The following is a 21,110-nucleotide window of genomic DNA, read 5'->3' as shown; positions in this document are numbered from 1 at the left end:
CCTTGCTGCGCCCTCCGGCCGACGGGGGAGGCGGCGGGCGGCCCCGGCTGCCCCCCGCTCCCGGCTGGCGGCCCGCCCGCAGAGGGGGAGGCGGCCGCGGGGCTCTGCCAGCCGCGGGTGTGCCCTGCCCTAGGCGCGGCTCTCCGGCAGGTACTAATCGCCGCCCTGCCCCGACTCCCTTCTGCAGTCGCCGCCTCGCTCCCCCCGGAGCCCGCGGTCCCCGAGCGCGGCCGGCATGTACGGGGGCCAGCAGCAGCTGCAGCCCCTCGCGCTGCCCCCGCACCTCCAGCAGCAGCACCAGCAGCAGCACCACTACTACCGGCGCCAGCAGCACTACAGCACGCTTCCCGCCGCCCGGCGGCCCCCGGCCTGCCCCGAGCCGCTGCCCCGGCCCCTGCCCTGCCGGGAGCCGCCGCCCTGCCCGGAGCCGCTGCCCCGGCCCCCACCGTGCCGGGAACCGCCGTCCTGCCCGGAGCCCCCGCCGCCGCCGCGGCCCCCACCGTGCCGGGAGCCGCCGCCCTGCCCGGAGCCGCCGCGGCCCTTGCCCTGCTTCGACCCGCCGCCCCACCAGCAGCAGGAGAGCAGCGTGGCGTACGACCGGGTGCGGACCTATGGCCCCGGCTGCCGGCGGGTGAGCACCTCCTGCTCCTCCCGGGCCGCCTCGCCGCTGGAGTGCTCGCACGGCTACCAGCAAGTCATCTCCGGCTGCGACCCGCAACAGGTACGGCGGGTCTTCCGGGCCCCGCTTCCCGCCCGGGCGCTGCCCCCTCCGCCTGGCCCGGGCCGCGCCGCCGCTGGCGCACCTGCCCGCCCGGGCCGAGGCGGCGTCGAAGCCAAAGGCCGCCCCGGGGTGCTAAGGCGGCGCCGGGCCGCCAGCCGGCGGGGAGGCCGCGGATCGCGCCCGGCGGACGGGGGGTCGGGGTTCGGGACGGGTTTGCCGGCACGGGGGGAGCGGAGCGCCGCGGGCCGCAGCGGAAAGGGCCCGGCCGAGCCCCTCACCGGGCGCCCCGCGCGCGCCCGGGGCTCTTGCTTTGAAGGCGTCGTTTTACCTCAGGCGGAAAGGAGGGCTCCGCGCGCCTGAGGGACCCTGCGCGGTGCGCGCACCCGTCTGGGAAACACCGCGGATCTGCCGCCGGGGCGGGGGACAGCGGCAGAGGGAGGGCCGGGACCGCGCACCGCTGCCCGGAGGGGTCCGGCTTGGTCCGGCCGCTCCCTGCGGGCTCCCCCCGTCACCCTGGAGGGAAACAGGTCGGCTGCAGCCCCCGCCGGGGCTGTCCCTTTGGTGGCGCGTGTGCCCCAAACCCGTAAGTTACCGCCTGGCCCGGTGGCGGGTGGGCCGTGCCCCCGGAGGGGTGAGGTGGGCTACGGGCCCGGCGGGCGGCTGTTCCCCCTCCCCCCCCCCCCCCCCCCCAGCCGGGCCCTGGCGCCGTGCAGGCCGGAGCGAGAGACGGGCTGTCCCGGCGCGGGCGGCAGCTCCTGTGGCGGTGGGCTGAGGAGAGCGTCGCACTTCCGTGAGCCGTTCTGCTCTGGGACGCCTTAAACGCGTTTCTCATTAACCTTCTCCTTTTCGTTTGAGTTGATCCGATCGGTCAGCCCCATGTTTGTTTCCTGTTTGGCAATTCCAATTTTCATTATTTTTTTTTTTAAACTTGAGCTTCTAAATACCGTATTCTGTTGCTGTATTTTTGCCCATTTTGTCACAGGCAGCCCGCTTGCGCGGGCTGTGCGCTCCCCTTCCCGTGGGTGGGATGTGTGCGTGCACACACACGCTCACTCTCCTGTGGACTTGGTGCTGCTTGTGTAAATACCCTACAGAGGTGTCTGTGCTTAATAGTTTGGTTTAAATCCATGCTAATAACGTATGCGACTACATAGGTAGGGAGGTAATAGAGTTCATTTAGCTTTGATTTAAAAGTCTTTACGATGTGTTTTAGCAGGTTTGCTGCTGTGTGGATATTCAGGCAATGGCTTGAAGGTATTGATGGAATTTAATAAAATTTTAACATATGTGATTGGTTTTTTTTTTTAAGATTTAGCTAAGATATCAAAACACTAGAAACCAATGGCATAAGAATAGCTTTGGCTATAAAACCAGAAAAGAAGATCAGAATTTATTCTTAAATAATTTTTTCCCCTATACATCAGGCTGTTGTTAGTAGAAGCAGGATTGGTATGTTACATGCAATATGGCAATGTATATTTGTTTCAAGTTGAACTTTTATTTAATTTTCTTTCCTGTGGTATAAAAATAATTGACTATAAAAAAGAATAGGAATTAAGACCAATACAAAATCTGATTTCCCTTCAAAGCCATATTTGCATAGTTTAAGGGCTGCCTTCCTCTGCAGGGTGGCCTCTGTAAATTCTGGAAAGTGAGCCGCCTCACTGACAGCTTTATATGACTTGGGTATGACAGACACATTCCTGCTCTATCAAAACTGTTAATCCCTCTTTTGCAAGACATGGGGCAGGAGTGTAAATATTGGTCTCTCACCTCCCAGATAAGTGATCTGCTCAACTAGGCTAGGTGATAGTCTGAATTGCGTTCAATTAATTAAATATTCATTAGAATAAATACTGCAGTCCCAGGTTTCCTCTACTGATAAGTACATGAACGATTTGATTATAGACTCAAATGCTGTCTCTGCTCTACAAAGTATGTTTAATTTTCCACATCTGTTTTAAGTCACTGAATCCATGAAGTCGTGCTGATGAACAGTAGTTTCTTGCTGAAGTGTTTTGTTGGATTAGACTTTATTTGAACTACACCCTCTTTTGTCTTTAAAGCTTTGTGTAGGTTGCAGTTTTCATGGTGGAGAGGGAAGGTGCTTAATAAAGATTATTAGGAAGTTATTAAAGAAGAAAATGGTAACAAACAAGGAAGTCAGCTGGGAGTAGACAGAAATTGCATACTCGGTGCTGAATGAGAGTTGCCAGAAGGAAGTGCTGGGAAGAGTGTAGGAAGTTTCCAAAGAGCTGTAGTGTGAAGAAGTACAATTCTCTTTTTGATTCACTTGCCCTTGGAGCAGGTCATGTATAGCTGCATAAACTGAATAATGTAACAATACCTAACTCGCATGGGTATTTTAACTTAACACTAGAATTGTCAGTTAACAGCAGCCTAGAGTTGTAGTTTATGCTTCTTACTGTTGATAAGGCAAAGGGCTATCTTTAAGCAATATTTAATTTACTTCTGCAGAGCTTTTGTAGCTCAGTGATAACAAACGTCTGTGTCTCTGTTGGTACACTGTCTTACTATTTAGTTACATGGTTGCTGTGTTCTGTTGTGTTTATGTATGTTTTTAATAAGCTAGAGGGAGGGAAAAATTGAAACTGATATGTGTATATAGTAGATTATTGTATTTTTTGTAGTTCAGGATTCGGTTTTCTTTGTTTTTTTTCAATCTAGCTTTGTTTTATTCTTGATGTAGAAGCCAAATGCTACTCCCAGCCATGGCAAACTTAATCTGGAGTAATTCACAGCAAATTTCGCTCTTGTTTGCTTGATCTAAAGGAATAATATTGTTTAGAATGAATTCTCTTCCAGTATGGCATACATGTGTGAACAACTCCACTGTGGTTGTGCAAAAATAATATATGAAACGGCACGCTCAAGATGTCTGCTGTCAGTGCAGGGGGCAAAATCCTGAAAGCCTTTGTAGGAGTTGCCTAACCATGGGATAAATTTTGTGAATAAGATCTTTTAGTTGCTGGGCTGGGTTCTGTGAAGTGCTAAAGGCCCTTGCCTTCTGTTGTGAAAGTAGTATAATATTAACCAGCTTGTAAGATTTGTCTGTATTGTTTGAAACAGCCCTCAAACATAGCCTGCCATTTCTGACTTTCAGCTGCCAAATGTAACTCGTAAATTCTGATTAGATGGCTGAATTAATTGTAATTAACAAGACAATATGTTATGGATAAAAGGTTTTGACATAGATTAAATTCTCACCTTAATCATTGGTTTGTCTGAAGCTAAGGGACACTTGTTGAAATAAAAGTGTATTGATTGGTTTTGCATTACATTTGCACACCATAACTGGGTAAATCCATCAAATGCTTATTTTAAAATTTAAAAATCTTAAGGACTAGCAAAAATCGTTACTAAAATGTTACTATATACCTTTTGAAATGGTCCTTATAAATGTAGACCCAGAATGACTGGTCAGGCTATTATAAATCCCAAACCCAGTCGTGCCACTGAAATCCACAATGGCACTGGGCTCTCCCCGTTAAAATCCCACCCCACCCCCCCTTCCTTCTTCCAGTTACAAAATGCTGCATCTCTGAAGTATTGCAGGAGATTACAGAGCGTAGCCTGAGCTATGCCCTTTGGGAATGATGGGAAAATGGAAATAGCCTGAGGTCATCTTCCATTGCAGTGTACCTCCTGCAGCCCGCTCACGCTGCCAAGGGAGCAGCTCCAGTGGCCTTGGGAATGGCATCTCCTTGTGCAGAGCAAGGAACCGCGTGTGGGTAGTTCAGGCTGGCACAGAGTCACAGGGTTCCTGGCTTCTCGGTTCCCTCCCAGCTTGTGCGAGTCCAGCTTGCTTGGCTGGTATGGGAGGAAGGGCAGGCAAATCCATGTTTGTATAGGAGCGAGGGAAATGTATCTGTGTCAAAGCTCTTTGGAAATGAAAGAGTTTGGGTATCTTAAAAATAAGCATAATTTTATCCAAGCAAAACAGTCTTAGGTTCTGTATAATATTCCACATATGATTAGACCATCATTTTGAATTTTATAAGTGTATTTCAACTCAAAATGCTGTAGTCTTCTCAGTTCTGAATGTATTCCTCTGAGAGCACATAGGTAATTAGATAAAATAATTTTACACGTTATCCTCTCTAAACTAGATGTGCGAGTTACGTATTCCAAAGCCCTGTGGCAGCATGGTTTAGTTCAGGCAGGTACGTCCAACTTTTCAGTAAATTGAAAATGTGTCTTAATTTCATGCACAACTCTCATCTTGTTTTCATGTGCCATACAATGGTAGTCAACTCTGAATAAGAACAATTACTGCTCTTCCATGGTACTCATATTGTTGTAGCACCAAAGTGCTCCAGGATGGACAGAGCCAGTTGTGTGAGGCTCAGTGCGAAGCTGGGAGCTGCCTCGCCTGGGTCAGAGGAGGAGCTGGGAGTCAGGAGTACGCTTGCTGCGAAACTGGTGTGAAGTGCCAGTGAGCATTCATTTTTTAAGTATTTTACTTTTTAGTTCAAATTTTGTAGGCATCAGAGTGATGTAGGAATTAGGCTGGATATTCTAGAAATTTTGGTGTTATGTCCCGATACAGAGAGCTCCACTGGTGTTGGTGGGTTCCCTTCCTTGACAGATCTACCTCAAGTACACGGTGTGTGGGAGGAGCGAGCAGCTTTCTAAGTTTTCTGCAGCACTTACGATCTTGACATTTCTTAATTACAATGATTGCTGCTAAAACAGTTTTTTTCTGCTTTGATTTCTCTTTCCTGGTGCTGTTATGATTCACACTTGGGAGATTTGGAAAACCGCTTCAGGCTTCCTAAACTTATGCAACAGTTCACAACTGGAAATCTGACCTACTTCAGAGCTGCTCTTACTGGGTTCAGAATGTCTCTGAGACTGAACTGCAGTGATAAAAACTTCCCAAGCAATGCCCACGGGTAAAGGGAAGAAATGATTTGTTATGAAAATTGAAAATTTGTACTGTGAGGAAGAACAGATAGTATGCTGTAAACTATAACAAGTTGCCCAATTCTCAGATTAGATTCAGTAGGAATTTTGCTTACTTGGATAAAAGACTGGACACGGAGACTTCAAGCAATGTGCACGATTTGTTATAACTGGTGGTGGTCAACAAAATGGAAGACTGTCCGCAATTGCTTATAGACAATGCTGGGAAAAAAAGTGAAAGAATCTATTTGAAAATGAACAAAACTGCAGTTGTTTATGGATTTCTGTAATTTAAAAAGGCATATTTCATTTTTCATTCAAGAATGTGTAAATGTTCCACATGGGCATTTTTTTCATAGGTGTCAATCATGCAGTTTTGTGACAGCTTTTTGAAACAATTGCCAATGCTTGGTGCATTGGCTAGTGACCTGATGTGGTTTGCTGGCCATTCCTCTGCCCCTCTCATTTTGGTGTTTAAGGAATATACAAATTTTCTTCCCTTGGTGAAACAAAAAGTGTTTAAGATGTACATCTATTTACAGTAGCTGACCTTGATGTGTAACAGGGAAGTCTGTAAGTAAACGACAGTGTGCAACAGGGACATGTGATCCTTGAAGAGCTGGTCCAGTATGTCAGCTTTGATTCATATCCTATTCTGGTGGCATGTACAGAAAATAAGGACTAATTCCCTCAGACCTGCAAAGAGGTGACTGACAAAAACCAAACTCTTAAAACTGAGAGTAACAGATTGAGTGCTGCCATGCTGTATATGGGTGGTTTCCTTTGGGGTGGAAAGGCCCTGGCTTTAAAACGCTTTTAGGTGACTAGTGGATCTCAATATGTTTGTAGCTGATGACCATATTCAGATTACTTTGGGAATCCACGTAGGCCTGAGCTCCGAGCATAAAAGGTATTAGAGGTTAAAGTGCAGTAATCACTGAATCTTTACTTATTTTCTTTCCTGCAGGGCACTGTTCGAAGGATTATTATTGAGAATCCAGATCAGGTAGGAAAACTGGTTAGTGCTGGAGTGCTTGTGTAACTCTTCCTTCTTTAATTATCCTGATTCGGTAAAGTGCTTAGCTGCCTCCATCAGGGGATGCTGAATATTTTGAAATTACACGGTCCATACCTCTGATTGTGAGAGAAATTACTAGGAATTGAAAACGCCACAGAATTGCCAGTCAGGCTTTCCACCTCTCAGCAGTGAAGTCTCTATTAATATGCCTCAATAACATCGCTAGTGGGGGTTAATTTCTAACTGTTTCTACTATGTTTATTTCAAATATTGTCTATATGGAAGCACAGTCACTCTGTTTCCAAATGGATATACACTCAAATATACATACCTTAAAGAACTATCTCGAAGTATGTATGTCCTCAAATCACAAAAATCCCAAAGCCTTTTTCAGTCAACATTACACTAATTCTGAATTTTCTGTTTGACAACACTTATGAGTTTTTTTTTATTAAAATGTTTTACAGGAGCCGTTATCCCCATTTCTACGGGGGGGGAATTTCTGTCCTGGAAATAATGTCATCTATGAAAAGACAATAAGAAAATATGAGCTATTAAATCCCCACCAAGTAAGCCGGTTGTTTAAATTATCTATTGCAAAATAAAACTGAGATGATAGCAGAAAAGTAATGTTCCTGTGTTCCTGGGTTATTTTTTTTGTTGGGAACCACTGTCAACATGAGAACTGCCTTGTTGAATTGTAGGACACATTCTCGAAGTAAATGAAACAATTTATGTATGTAAGGAGAGCAGAAGCTGGAAGGTTTGCAGTATTTTTACTAAGAATTCATTATTTCAGACTAATAATGAAAACTGCTGTTGTATCTCTAGCACTGTCACTCTTTACCTGAATACTGAGAATTAGTGTCTTGCAGTAGCTCCACAAGAGAATAACCAATGCAAATTTTTACACAAAATTAACTGAAAAGACAAATTTTAGCTTTAATTTGTCTTTTTTGGTTGTTTTTTTACTCATTCTTGAAAAAATATATTTGGTAAAACTGTCTGAACTTTCATCTTAATATTGGTGTTTCATCAATAGCAAAAATATTATTTCCTTTTTCATTGCTCTGAAGCAGTTATTTTTAACAGGAAGAATTTTGAAATTAAGGGTATTTCAGAGGGATTAATCTTACCTGTTTGGTTTTTTTGTTTGTTTTTTTTAACTTAAGTTTTCGTTCCATTCTGGATTTTAGGTAGATAAATTAGGTGTGATAGCCATACCCTAAAGTGGAAAGGGAAAAAAATTGAGGTCATGATGAATAATAGCTTCTTTCTTCCCACAGAATAATAAAGTGTGGAGTCGAGTCCTGGAAACCGTATTTCTACTTGTGTTTTTTGTTACTCAGGGTATATCTAGTTATACGTCAAATCAGGACTGTAGTTTTGAAGAAAATTTCCCAGTCTCCTACTACATATTGCTCTTTAGTTTATACTGCACAGTGGTCTTGGACCGTGCAAACTAGAGTTTTCACGTAAAATTAAAATGTGTTGGAAGAGTGCCCCCGGAGTGCTACAACTCTTAATGGGCGTTTAGCCCATTCGAAACCCGATGTAAAACCTCCTCAGATTCATAGAATGTTGGTATTGGGGTCCACTCTGCTCCTCTCGTGCAAGTGTGTAATGTGGATGTAATACAGTCTCTGCGCTCTGATTTTGCTGCAGAATTAGATGTTGGTTCAACCTTTTAAATGTAACTGCATTCTGAATTTTAAGTCAAAATTACCTGAAGCCTAGACTGTGCATTTATATACTTCTACATAGAATACAAAATACGTATTTCTTGAAGTAAACTTGTAACAGCCATGATGGAGAGAAACAATTAAGTTTGCTGAAATCAGTAACTTTCAGTGTTTTGGTTGGAACATAAACTAGTTTGTAGTTAACTGTTTTGGTGGGTTGTTTTGTAAATAGCATTTTTCTTAATTATAAAAACAAGACAGGTGTCCCTTCTATATTGTATGCTCTGAATCTGGAATTGCTGAAAGTATTTGTAGAGGAAAATGTCTTGAGCCATTTCATGTGCTAAATTTTTTTCTAACTGAAATAATGAGAACTCAGTTCAACTGGAGCTTTTTTTTTTATCTCTAAAATGCTTAATGAAACAGGATAAGCATGTGTTTTAAATTAAATAATGGACTTCCCCATTGCCTGAGTACCTTAAGAGCAACACCACAATGAAACATACAACTCAGGAAAGATGTATCTTCAGTGCTTCTCAAATTTTAGTGGCTGCAAATGAAGAGTTGGTGAACTGCAACCTTGAAGTATGAAAGCATGAGGCAAACTCATGTTCAATTAGCAAAAAAAGCAATTTTATTTGGATTATTAAAATACCTGAAACTGTCATCAGTCTTTCCATGAAAAACACATTTCATTCCTTTATATATTCATATTAAGCTTCTGTCTCATTAAGATGTGTTCACCACCTTAAAAGAATCCATTCTTGTTTCTAGGAGAAGCATTATCAGCTTTCCCACCACTGTCAGATTCCCCAGCAAGCCGATCAGTGCCATGTTGTCCAGCCCTGCCAACACTCCGAGCAGTCCCAAGTCACTCACCAGTGCCAGCAGACACAGACCAATAGCCCCTGTGAAATAATTCCGGTCTCTGTGAGCGATGACTGCCAAGGAAATACAGTGAGGAGGGTAACAGTGCAGACCTGTGAACCGGTAAGAATAATTTGCTGAATGTTTTGCTATTTACAATGTGTTTTTGTTTTGCATGCAGAATACAGAACTCTACAGATACATAGAATTGCTAATCCCCAATCTCAAAAGATTTTGTTCAAACTCATAGTAGGGTCATTAAGCCCATTGTAAGTAAACAGCAGAGTTGTCTCTGTTGCAGGTAACTTCTTTGGATGCTGTGATTGCAGACATTGTCTAGAATTTTCCAAGACTTTGTTACGTGCCATTAAGGGGAAAAAAAAAAAGGCTGTTCTATCCTATTTCTTAGTGTAGACGTGTGCTTAATTGTACTGACTGATCGCCATTCTGTTGTCCTTTAAATGCATTAAGTCTTGCTGGTTTGTTTAGCTCTTTTCTTTATCAGGGAATGTTACCCATTGATTGAGTGAGGTTTCATCTGTCTTTGTACAACAAAGATTGGGTAATATAAGGTCTATGCCTCTGGTTTTGGAGAAAAGATACTTTATGAACTGGACATGTATCAATTCAGGATTGCTTTCTATCTAAACTGATCAGTAAGGATTTCAAATATATTTCAATTTGATGTAGACGTATTTGACATAGACTCACTGGAAGTACAAAACTAGCTTCCTTCGCCCTTCCTTTTACAGCAGGTTGCAAGTTCTGGAGTTTGTAAGGGCTGTAGGAGGCTTGCTATACACGTACACTATTATTTCAGCTGGGGGAGGGAGGGTATCAGTCCTCCTATGCATCTATTCAATATATAGGTGGCAAGACAAATATATTTGGTGACCTCAGTGTTAGAGCTATGCGGAATCTTCCATAGCCAGATACTCCCATAAACCAGCTTAGGTACACTGAGTTTGGGTTGCTGTTTAAATTCTTTTATTGTTCACATATGTAAACATTTGAACTGTGTCAACACAAATACCATTTTTTAAGTGGGGAATCCTGTACCCAGCTGGTTTTATCTGGGTGCTGCCCACAGGCGTTTTATCCACTACAGCCAGGGAAACATGTATAGTAATGAAAGATTTCCTAATTCTCAACACTTTCTATATTAGGATAATTATGAGGATATTGCTGTAGAAGAGAATACTTAGCGTATTTCTTGTTGTTGTAAAGGAAGTAATTTATTTCTGGATGGTTTACTGAAAACTGGAAGACATGGAAGCCTCAATACCAAGGAAAAGAACAGTGTTAACAAATTGCAAATTAGTGAGAGCAAACAAAACCAGAACCATCATACTTGAAACATTTTCATGTTCAGCTTTCATTCCAAAGAAGGGAACTCAATTATGGTCTTCTTGCATACCTTCTGTAGGTGAATTGCTCTCAGGAAAATAACGACCAGCTGGACTGCCGCTACTTTGGTGAGCTTCTTGCTGAACTGAACCGCAAGACCAACGACTTGTACAGTTGCTTACTACAACATGTGGAGAAGATAGGAGGAAGGTATTGGCATTGTATCTGTTCTATCATGTCGGTGTTCTGGAAACCCTAGCATTGCACTGGTGCGAGCACAGTACTGTTTGCAAGTTGGTTTGTTTTTCTTTTCCTGACTGGAATCAACTGTGTGTTTTGTGCATTAATCTAATTTGCTGAGTATCTGAGGACATAAAAATGCTGTAAAGCAAGTAAATTTATTGAATTTGATGCTTTTTCAAATTGTTTAGGCTAACACGCAGTAAGAATTAGGTATCCCACGCCTGTCTCTGTGTACAGCAAAGAAGTATACTTACAGCATGCTCCAACATATATTTAAATTGCCATTTCTTTTGTTCTGTCATGCTGTTGGCATGGATTAAATGATGGCTACCATAAGGCATAAAGCTCAGTATCTTCATACAAATTAATGTTAAGCATGTATTCTGCAGAGCCCTATGGATTATCTTTGAAAAGAAATGCAGCGGCCAGTAATCTGAGTCCTCACAATGTTCTCACCCTTTCGTCCCCATCACTGTGGCTTCATTCTTCCCCCTTCATTCCCCATTCCCTTTGGTGCTTTCCAAGTTCACTGAAATAAGAAAAGTGGTCCCATAGCAGGGGAAAAGTGGAATATAAGCATCACCAAGAACCTGATACTGCTAAGTAAACACTTCAGGCATGTCAATATATTGCAGCGTAGTTCTGGGTAAACCATTACCCAGCCAGTTAAGAATGTAATTGGGTTAACCCAACACAACTGGGATAACTGCCCAAAGGAACGGAGATAGTTAGCCCATGTTAACGGTACTGCTGTTAATATTCCAGTCTCCTCAGGTATTTCTACGTGGAGTCATATTTAACAACTCGTGTTGCCTTGCACTTTAAAAGGAAGGTTACAGCTCTTAATCTGATGAAGAACCTTCCTTGCTTCATAGTTTAAAGATAATATTTTTATAGTTGTCAATGTGGGCATGAATTCTTAACGTTCCCAAGAAGCTTTCTGTTAACTGGTCCCTTGGATTTTGTCTGTTTTGCAGGAACCATGACATTGAATTTACGTGTCAGGTAAGCATCAGGCATGCTCTTAGCAAGCTGTTTTGTGACATGTAGTGTTAATAACAATGGTGTTGGATCTTCAAGGAAATTAAGCCAAGCCAGTTTAAATGAAGGATGTTGGTCTTTGTTAGTTGATTCCTGCTTGTTACTAACACTCAGAGCCTGAAACCTACTGCTAGGCATGTATTTGCAAATGTGATAATACTGAAAGGAAACTATAGTAATTTGCATTATTCCAATATGAGAGTCAAATTTTGAAAGTCTTTCCTGTTGTTTCATTGTAAAACAAACTTAACACAGCAACATGTATTTGCACTGTGCGTTTTTTGTGAAGGATCTTTCACACTCTTGCCACTAAAGCTGCTCTTCAGCAACGTGTGCTGCTGTGCACTGCAGGAGGTGAATACTGCCTCTTGCAGAAAGGAGAGGAACGTAAGCTGACAGAACAGACTTCCTGCGTCTACAGAAAGCTCACTTATGTGAATTAGGCCATGACAGAATCATCAGCACTGCTGTTAATTTTAAAGGAATCGCATATATGTCTAGGATTCAATTACATGAAGCAATGCCACTTAGTCACTGGCAGTATCTCCTATGACACACTGGTCATCGTTAGTTTATCGACTGCTCTTGGTTTAGAAACACAAGATTTCTTCATATCACAAACTGCTGGGAGTTCTGTTTTAGAATCAGCTGTCATTTTCTTGAGAGAGGATTGCTTTGAATACTGCTTGTAAAATAAATGTTAATCTCAGTGATTTGAATATATGCTTCATGTATCGCTTCATCTCAGTTTTTATATGCCACACATACATAAGGGGTTTGGAATTTTTCTGGATACACTCTGATCTATTTTTATTCTTATTTGCCTTGTACTAAACATGTTTTTCATAGTAGACCCATGTAATTAATGAAAAAAACAAGTTATGATCTACCAGGCAAAATTCTTAATCAAGATGTCTCCCCTTTTCTCCCTTCTTTGCTTAGACTGAAGATATTGAAGATTTGATTCCCAAAGGACTGTCTGAGGCAACAAAGCAGCAGATTCGTTATCTCCTCCAGGTATGTGAGTGAGGTGGAGGGGGTGTGTGGAAACCTACAGTAACTTGAAAGAGTGGAAGCTGCCTTACACATACCAGGGATTTTGTACATAACATACTTCACTCTGTGTTCTGCTTATTCCATCTTTTCTAGTGTAACGGGTATGGAATCATACAGGTGGTTCCAACTGACACGTGGCAGCTGGTTCCACAGGCTACTTGTGTATTTTAAACTGAGCTTTACTGGGACTTTCTTGCAGTTTCACTGGAAAGCATCTTGGCTTTTGATCAATCCTAGGAGAACACAGATCTTTCATCTCTTTATTTGTTTGTGTGGTATATTAATGCTTTACTGTAAAAGCTAAAGGCAAATAGTAGGTGCCTTACTGAATGTTGACGGGGATATCAATTGCCAACTACATGTAATGCTTGTAACTTAGGTCTCACCTTCTATAAACATTCTGGTTCAAAACCTCTAACGTAGCACTAAGTTTGGAGGCATGCTTATGACAGTAACAAAACATAAGCGTTTCTGGTTTGGTTCCATTTATAAACAGCTTTTGTGTTTCTCCTGATCTTGTTCTTTAGCTACCCAACCATCTCTACTTGCCTTTTCAATCCCCAGCCATGTGAGTTTGGCTGTAAGGCAGACAGGAATGCAAGGTTCCGAGAACGGTTGTTTATTTTGTTGCTTCCTAGCACTGTAATACTCTCTGCAGTGTGTTTTTTAGAAAAACACTTGACCACTTTATGAAGTGCTTTGAAGACAGCTGACTGGAATTGGCCCCTGCCTTTGATAGAACATTAAAACAGTGCTGTAGCATGACTCCCACTGTCCACTCCAGAACCATTCAACATGTAGGTATGTTAGAACAGGATCCAAAACAACCTGCGCTGCTCAGCAGGTGTGCCTAGACCTGATCTCCCTGAGGTGGGAGTAAGGTGATCCCACCTGAGAACTGCAGCTTAGAATCAATTCCTGCTAAAAAAATACATTTGGATGAAATTGTGAACAGGCAACCTGGTCTGACTTCACAACTGATCCTGCTTTAAGCAGGAGAGCTGGACAAGGTGACCTCCCAAGTCCCTTCCAACCTGAATTATTCTGATTGTTTTACAATGGAGATGGACACTGACACCAGAATATTTCATGACCTTATGTTCGAACACTGTCCCAGGAAGGTGGTTCAGCTCACCTCTGTGGGAAGGAACTGAAACACGTATTTTCTGTTTTCTTAAGGCCAGCTGTTTTACATTCTCACACCTATGCCTCAAAAAAATGCAGCTAAAATGACTTTTGGGGAACCGGATTTTGTCAGCATACATACACAGTGTGCTCTCAGCCTACAGACCCCACAGGCCTCTCGGAGAGTTAGTTGTGTGGTGTGTTTTTACACCTGAGAAGGCCTCTGAGGGAGCTGTCAGCTGCTCAATAAAGACTGTGCTGGGTGTGCCCAGAGGCTGACGTCTAAGAGCAGGCAGCATTTTGCTGTAGAAGTACCAGACACCTATGGAATTTAGCAGCCTCTAGCACTACGTAATTGCTGAGTGAGGTGTTACTTACATTTTTATAGTTTAAATTCAACTAATTCGATTTAATTCCTTTTAATCTACTCCTGTAGTGTATTTCACAATAAACCCAACAATACAAGAAGTCAAAACTGAAATTCCACTTTAATTAAAAAACAAACAAATAGGTGAGTTACACTAGAAATGTTATTTTTGAAGCCTTACTACAGCCTTTATCACCAGTGGGGATAAAAAAATATGACAAGGGCTAATCACCGTATTGATGAAGATCTTGATAGTCTTCTTCAGTTTGAATGATCAGCAAATTCCTATTTTAACAAATAACTTTTAAGGGGAAGTAGCAGAGGAAGAGAAACAGACAGGAGGATTTAACTTTTGTCTGGACAGTAAAAAATACATCTTTTGCGTACAATATTCAGCCCTTCCAGATGAGTCAAAACTTGAGGAATCATTTTATGTGTTCTTTCAAAATCTATTTTTCTTCTTTCAAGTATTAGAAATGCAACAGTTTGTGTTTAAACATGAATCAATACACAGCTGTTAACATGTAGTGAAAGAAAGAAGAGAACAGCGTTGGGCTGCTGTGCACTACGCCTGTCTTTTTCATCCAGCTGACTCCTTTAATCTTCAGGATCTTTTTCGTTTAAAGGGAGGAGTGGGTTGTATGGCTTTTTTTTTTTATTTTTTATTTAAATTTTAATTAAATTCTCTTGCCCTTGGGCTGAAAGCATGCTTTGCCAGATCTCAAAGATGGTGACTCATTCCTCTGTGGCTTCTCAGGTAGGGTTTTATTTTTTAAAATAAATCTCAGTCACAAAGCTCTGAATGGTCAAAAAGTAACCATGCAATATTAACACACTTTTTTTTCTCTTTATTGGTGTACAAATGCAGTTCTTTACTTTCCTGTTCCTTCCATTTTAAAAATGGTATCCTGTGTTACAAGGCAATAATTAAAAAACTATGCCATTTGCAGAACAAAGTGCATGAAAACTTGTTTTTTGTAGACACTGTGGGCACTTCAAAGAATGACATGCAGTAGTTCCAAGAGTGAAGTTATTTTCAGCTGTTAGCAAGTTTTCTGTTCTACCCATTGTCAAGCGTATTGTAAACAAAGCACAGTAATTAATCAGAAGTATACATTTTCATTTTTTTCCCTCCTAGATGAGAGTGACATCAGATAAATCTTTGAGACTTGTGCTTTCCACTTTTAAAAATTTACGTGAAGAGCTCTGCCATTTGCAGGATGACTTGGGGGTAAGCCACATTTTTCAGTTCCCATAGTCTCATCCATTTGTTCTCAGCTGTCAGGAGGAAGTCCATCATGATGAAATTTCCACTGTGAAGTCCAGGCTTTAGGTGCTTTAATGGCTGGTTTATTAATTGCCTTGCAAGACTGATAGAGTTAGTTTTCTTTCTAGTGGTGGTTTTCAAGTGTTCAATTTGTTGAAGCCTAAAAAATGAAATACTTTCAAGGAAGAAAAGACTCTGCTAGTGAAGGTGGATTTAAAGCTCTGATTGGTACATACAATGCATATGTATCTACACAGGTGTAGATGTATGGAACTGTGGTTTTACTTTTAACGAGGACAAGGTGTATACACCAGGTGCGTATTTGCTAGCGCTGTTCCAGGAACCAGGAGACTTCAGTTCCATTCTCTCCTGACCAAGTTGTATTTCCCGCTTCATAGGAAAGCTCTTTTCAACTGGTGGCTTTAACAATTTGAGAGGTTCTGCAGGGTACAGGCAGCCCAGTTGGGAACCCGGAGCTCTATGGCTGCTGAGACAGACAGTATATAATTGCAGTTAGGAAGGCAGAAGTGTTTCCCACACCAGCCCAAGTACTCGGCACCACTGGAAACTTCACAGCATTCTTGGGTGAAATGCAAAGTTTAGGGAGGGAAGAGGGAGTTTGAACTGTCATCTTTAACATAGAACAAGAAGTCTGTGCAGTGAAGTGCATATTAGTTTGGGGTGACAGATACTATGGTCATGGGCAACTGTGTGCTATGTAGTTAAAAAAAGGTGTTTCAATAAAATTGAGTATTTGCTCAGTTCTAAACCATCACTTACTAATTATTCAGTATGCTGCACTTTGAATATGAGAAAAGTTAACTGAAAAACTGCAGCTATTGACTGTAAACACTTTTGTCTTACAGAAGTTAGAAACTGAGAGTGTCTTACTTAAGAAGGATTTGGCTTTTAAAGATTCTCAAGTAAAAGAATATGAAACTATGTTGGCTTCTCTGAGAGAGAATAATCGTCAGCAGCAGGTAAATCCAAAAACGTTATTTCCAGCGTAAGGCAAAAACAGGCCTTCTGAGTATTCTGAGTAACTGCTGCCCGATATATGTTTGTGTATGCATGTGACCGTGTTATTTCCTTAAGGAACACCGTGCATTCATTCCACTTCTGTGCTTTCCAGCAAGGACTCAGAGAGAGTACTGTAAAATGCCGCTCTCTGGAAGAACAGCTCCTCTCTCTTCGGCTCAGTGAAGGAGAAAAGGAGTGTCAACTAAAGGAACTGGAGTACTGCAAGCGTACCTTGGAGCAAGAGATCCAGAGCCTTAGACTACAGGTAATAGGCTCCCTTGATACAGATGCATTAATGGATGAAAATTAATAACGAAAACTCTCTTCTTAAAAAAATTATTTCATCTTCTATAGACCTGCTCTAATCCAACACTACAGACCACCACAGATGAACTCTCTAGCCGTTACGTAGAGATGATCAATAACTTGAGAGAGGATAAAGATCGTGAGATCCGTAATCTTAGGGTAAGCTGATTACCTTGGCATGGTGCATTCCTCACCCTGTACAACTGCAGCGAATGGCTTCTTTTTTAATTAAGGGACAGGAAACATCTACCGTACATACTTTTTAGATATCTTTTGGTTCTGCAGTTACTTTACACCTAGACGCTAATGATGGCTCAGAAACCCTTATGGGTAGAACATAAAACTGTGATTTAAAAAAAACAAACCCACCATTCCTTGGATGTAGGAATTAGGGATGAATCAGATTAACAGTCTTTCCTAAAAGGGTATTTTATGTGTCCTGATAAAGTAAGAAACTAGCCAAAAGACACCGAACAGAAAACAAAAACACAGCCCAGTCAAAAACATATGTAGGACACGTCTCTCGTTTAAATCATTGTAGTAATAGTTTACCACCCTGGAAGCCAATCAACTTGTTTGGTGGTGTATTAGCTTTGTTGAGTTATAAAACTATTAAATTGATACTGGGTAGAATTCAGTCCACTTAGCGCTTTCTGAATGTACTGTGCAGCTCAACATTCTTATTTGAAATTAATTGGGTCTTACTGTTCATGATTTTAATGAAAAAATAATAATAATAATAATAAAAAAAAAACACCACAAAAAAAAAACCACACAAAAAAAAAACCACCCAAACATCCGGAGTCCTACATAGATACTGAAAGGTCACCTGCAAGGAGCACCCAACACCTGACTGTTCCTTATCCTATGTTTTACAGTCTCAGTTATGCCAATTCCAGCAAGATATATCCCGGAGAGAAGGAAGTAACAGCGACTTGCAAATAAGGTTGCATGAACTGACATCGATGTTGGAGGAGAAAGAGGCTTTTATCAAACAACAGCAAGAGGTAAAATAATAAGACTTATTTCTCTTCTAAGAATTTTTGTATTTAACCCTCCGCTTACTGTGTAGGTGGAGACTTCCTAGGAAGTCACTTGTACTCTCCTGGTTCAGGAATCAGGGTTACGATTTTTTTTTTACCTGATTCCTTTTCCTCTGCCAGTCTTTTGGAAGGACGGGCCTTTTCAAACTGCTCTTTGGAGGAATTTCTGCAAATATTTTGTGTGACTTTAGTGAACTATTACTTCAGAAAACATTATTTCATTTGAATGTTTACTTTTGGTTTTTTCAGGACCTCTTCAGATTGAAGCATGAGAAATTATCAGGCAGTCAGTCCCCTGGTGTAACAGCTATCATCACCAAGAAGTAACGTAGTTATTCACCTTTCCTCAAACTGCACCCTTTTCATTTTCCATTGTATATAGCCTCTGCTAACCAAGTTCTCGTGTCCTGAAAATGTCTTAATACTGCCTGTTTGATTCAAAGGGGAAAAAGTAGAGATAGGCTTTCCCATCCGGGGAGGATTCAATACTAAGCATTGTAATAGCAATGGGAGGGGAGGCTAGCACGGTTAAGTGGCATTTAAGTGACTGTATTAGCTTTTTAGGTACTAGTGAAAACCTTTGGGGATTAAGACTGGAAGGACTATGTGGGAAGATGAGAGTTACTGATCTGGATACAGTATGCAGACTTCAGCTTACAGGTTTGCAACTCTCTTTAATACAGGTACAGGAATCAGTATCCTATTCTGGGTCTCCTGTCTGATGACTACAAGGTTACATCACCTGTCAATAAATCACAAACTATTGTAATTGAGAGGACCGGAGAGATATGGAAACATGTAAGTTTACCTACACATTAAGTATTCAAGTCTCTGAACTTCCTAAGTATTCAATTTAACTTCAAAGAATGTATTGGCCAAAACTGACAGCTGAGAGAAAAAGCCATAGTGTTAATTTAACTTGGCTGCAAAAAGCAAAGATTGAGTGATTAAAGTGAAGGAACTGTACTGTCTATTGCAAGATGGCAGTAATTGTTGGGTGGAGTATGAATAAAGTAACCTTTTGTTGTCTTCTCTGATGCATAATTACCTCTAACAAAAGAAGTGGTGTTGCTGGAACACCAGCCTCTGCCCTGCACAAGGCAGTCTTACAGGCATCACTGTACTGGGAATTTTTCCGTGTTGTGCTCCCAGGTGAAAGAGTGTTTTGGGAGGGCAGTATTTCTGAGTCACCAGTATTAATGACTCCAAATTATGACTACACCATAATAATCATCATGTCCCTGAAACTTACAGTGAGACAGGGCAATGACTAATTCAGGAAATGCAGAAGAGTGGAGACTTTTTAAGGAGTGATTCAAAGTAAAAATACAGACTAGGCCTGCAGGAGCTGTTTGTGTTACCGGGCTCAAGGCAATGTTGCCAAGCCTGAATACAAGGTAAAGGCTGGAGAAAGATCAACGCGGCCAATTCACAACTGCGGGGGGATGGAATGGAATGGAATGGAATCCGATGATGCTGTCTGCAGACAGAGTATGGCAGAGCAGCACAAATAAACAAGCGTTAAAGAGAGTAGCCTTGTGGGGGACGCGACCAAGAAAAGACAATTACAAGCAGATGAAGGGTAGAACATCTGGCACGCTCTAAAAGGGTACGTTACCTGGAGCATGATTAAGAAACGAAAAGGTAGAGGTCACTGGCAAACAGCAGAGTTTTATTACTGTTCTCTCAAACTCATCCAGTTGCATTGCAACCTAGTGAAACGCCCAGGAATTAAACATTAATAAAGAAATTACAAAAAAAAAAAAAGCCAACCCCCCCCCCTTAGCTTACTTGAAAAGTCAGTCATACTTTCCATTATAAAAAATGGAAAAGATGAGCGTACTCTGCATTTGAAGAGATCAGTATCATTAAATAAATTAGAACTGTTTGCAAGTTTCCCAAGCTCTCTATCAATCACCACTGCAAGTTTCAGCTGAAACAAAATAACTCTGCTGCAAGATAAACTTAGTAAGTTTGAGAAGTGCCAATTTAATCTTTGCTCCAAGCTTCACAAGTACTGCTTCTGTGTTTCTGTACTGTCAGCCCAGTCTTTAGCTCTGCATTCATTACTGAATAGCAATGCCTACAGGTATCTGCACAGGGCTGGTTTTATACTGAAAATAAGTAGCCCGTACACGATACTGTCTTTCAAGCAATGATTATTTGTCATGCTCAGTCCTTCAGGATACTCAAATGAAAGTACTTAAATGTTGTTTGTATTGCTGATTACTGGTTATATTAGAGAAAACTTGCAGGGTAGAAATTTTGTAATATTTAGGTATAACTTCCTGTTCTTGGTTGTTTTCCTTAGTACAAAAAGCTGTTGTCCTGGGTTTTGCGTTCACTGGCGACAGTGAATCATGCCAGGTCTGACATCTGCCCTTGCTGAACAAAACCGTTTACAACTTAATGATACAACTTTGACCTTGCCAGTACTGGTTGCTGGGAGCGCTGACACACTCAGCGTTTGTTAAGGAGGAAAGGCTCACTGGCCACTTGAGACACTTTAAAAAATCAGGCTCTTAAATAAACATAGAATTAAATGAGGCGTGCTTTATATACCAGCCAGTTTTGTTTTATATACAGAAATAAGTTTGTCTATTTTCTTCTAACAAGCTGCTTGTTTCTTTCAGGAATGAAAGAAATCCCTAAGCCATCAGAGCTGCTCAAAGGAGTTCACGATGACTAAAATTGCTTTACTTCCTGCTGTTTTGCATCCGAAAAAGGTTCAGTCTGATAGTGAGGAAGGCTGGGGAACACATCAAGGACACGGAAGCACGAAGATGATGGTAAACACTGTTTCATCCTCGCCATAAAGAACTCTGTTACCTGTGTCTATAATCTGCCACTAACGGCTGTGTACAAATGTTATTTGTACTTTTTCACGCACTTACATTTTGTGTGAGGTGTGCTGTGCTTTTGTGGACTTCAGTTTTTCTTGGCATGACTAACTTCTACTCTTCAGCCAGTCCTGAAGGAACCTGAAAGACAAAAAGAAGTCTGAAACCTTTTCCTTTTTGTACTCTTCACCCTATTCTTCTGTCCTGTCTACTCATGCTGAGAGGTGAGAATGACAGAACT

The 21,110-nt window shown here is 41.8% G+C and overlaps 2 protein-coding genes across 9 annotated transcripts in view; one reads left to right on the top strand and one right to left on the bottom strand.

Annotated features, from left to right (window-relative positions):
* Window positions 1–235: 235 nt before the first annotated feature.
* POF1B (POF1B actin binding protein) lies at window positions 236–20,914 on the top strand (the record flags this gene model as incomplete). The annotated part of the gene is made up of 15 exons (XM_082488124.1): window positions 236–721; window positions 6,615–6,653; window positions 7,133–7,234; window positions 9,122–9,337; window positions 10,641–10,771; window positions 11,782–11,809; window positions 12,788–12,862; window positions 15,532–15,624; window positions 16,527–16,640; window positions 16,793–16,945; window positions 17,035–17,145; window positions 17,865–17,993; window positions 18,279–18,352; window positions 18,713–18,827; window positions 20,663–20,914. 15 exons carry the CDS (start codon window positions 236–238, stop codon window positions 20,666–20,668), a joined length of 1,872 nt encoding a protein of 623 aa, XP_082344250.1. The 3' UTR covers window positions 20,669–20,914.
* The window catches only part of ZNF711 (zinc finger protein 711), a 45,704-nt gene continuing 32,454 nt past the window's right edge, over window positions 7,861–21,110 (bottom strand). For 3 of the 8 annotated variants that reach the window (XR_014269528.1, XR_014269529.1, XR_014269530.1), the window contains 3 exons: window positions 20,924–21,010; window positions 19,648–19,741; window positions 14,496–16,147 (listed from right to left, as the gene is read on the bottom strand). The gene's annotated coding sequence lies outside the window, so the exon portion shown is untranslated. Of the gene's footprint in view, window positions 7,891–9,020; window positions 9,328–14,495; window positions 16,148–19,647; window positions 19,742–20,923; window positions 21,011–21,110 lie in introns of those variants that run through there. The other 5 variants (XR_014269526.1, XR_014269527.1, XR_014269531.1 and 2 more) reach the window with 5 other exon arrangements.

The sequence above is a fragment of the Vanellus vanellus genome (genome assembly GCF_965231255.1).
Source record: "Vanellus vanellus genome assembly, chromosome: 10".
Lineage (NCBI taxonomy): Eukaryota > Metazoa > Chordata > Aves > Charadriiformes > Charadriidae > Vanellus > Vanellus vanellus.
This window is presented reverse-complemented; position numbering and strand designations above follow the sequence as displayed.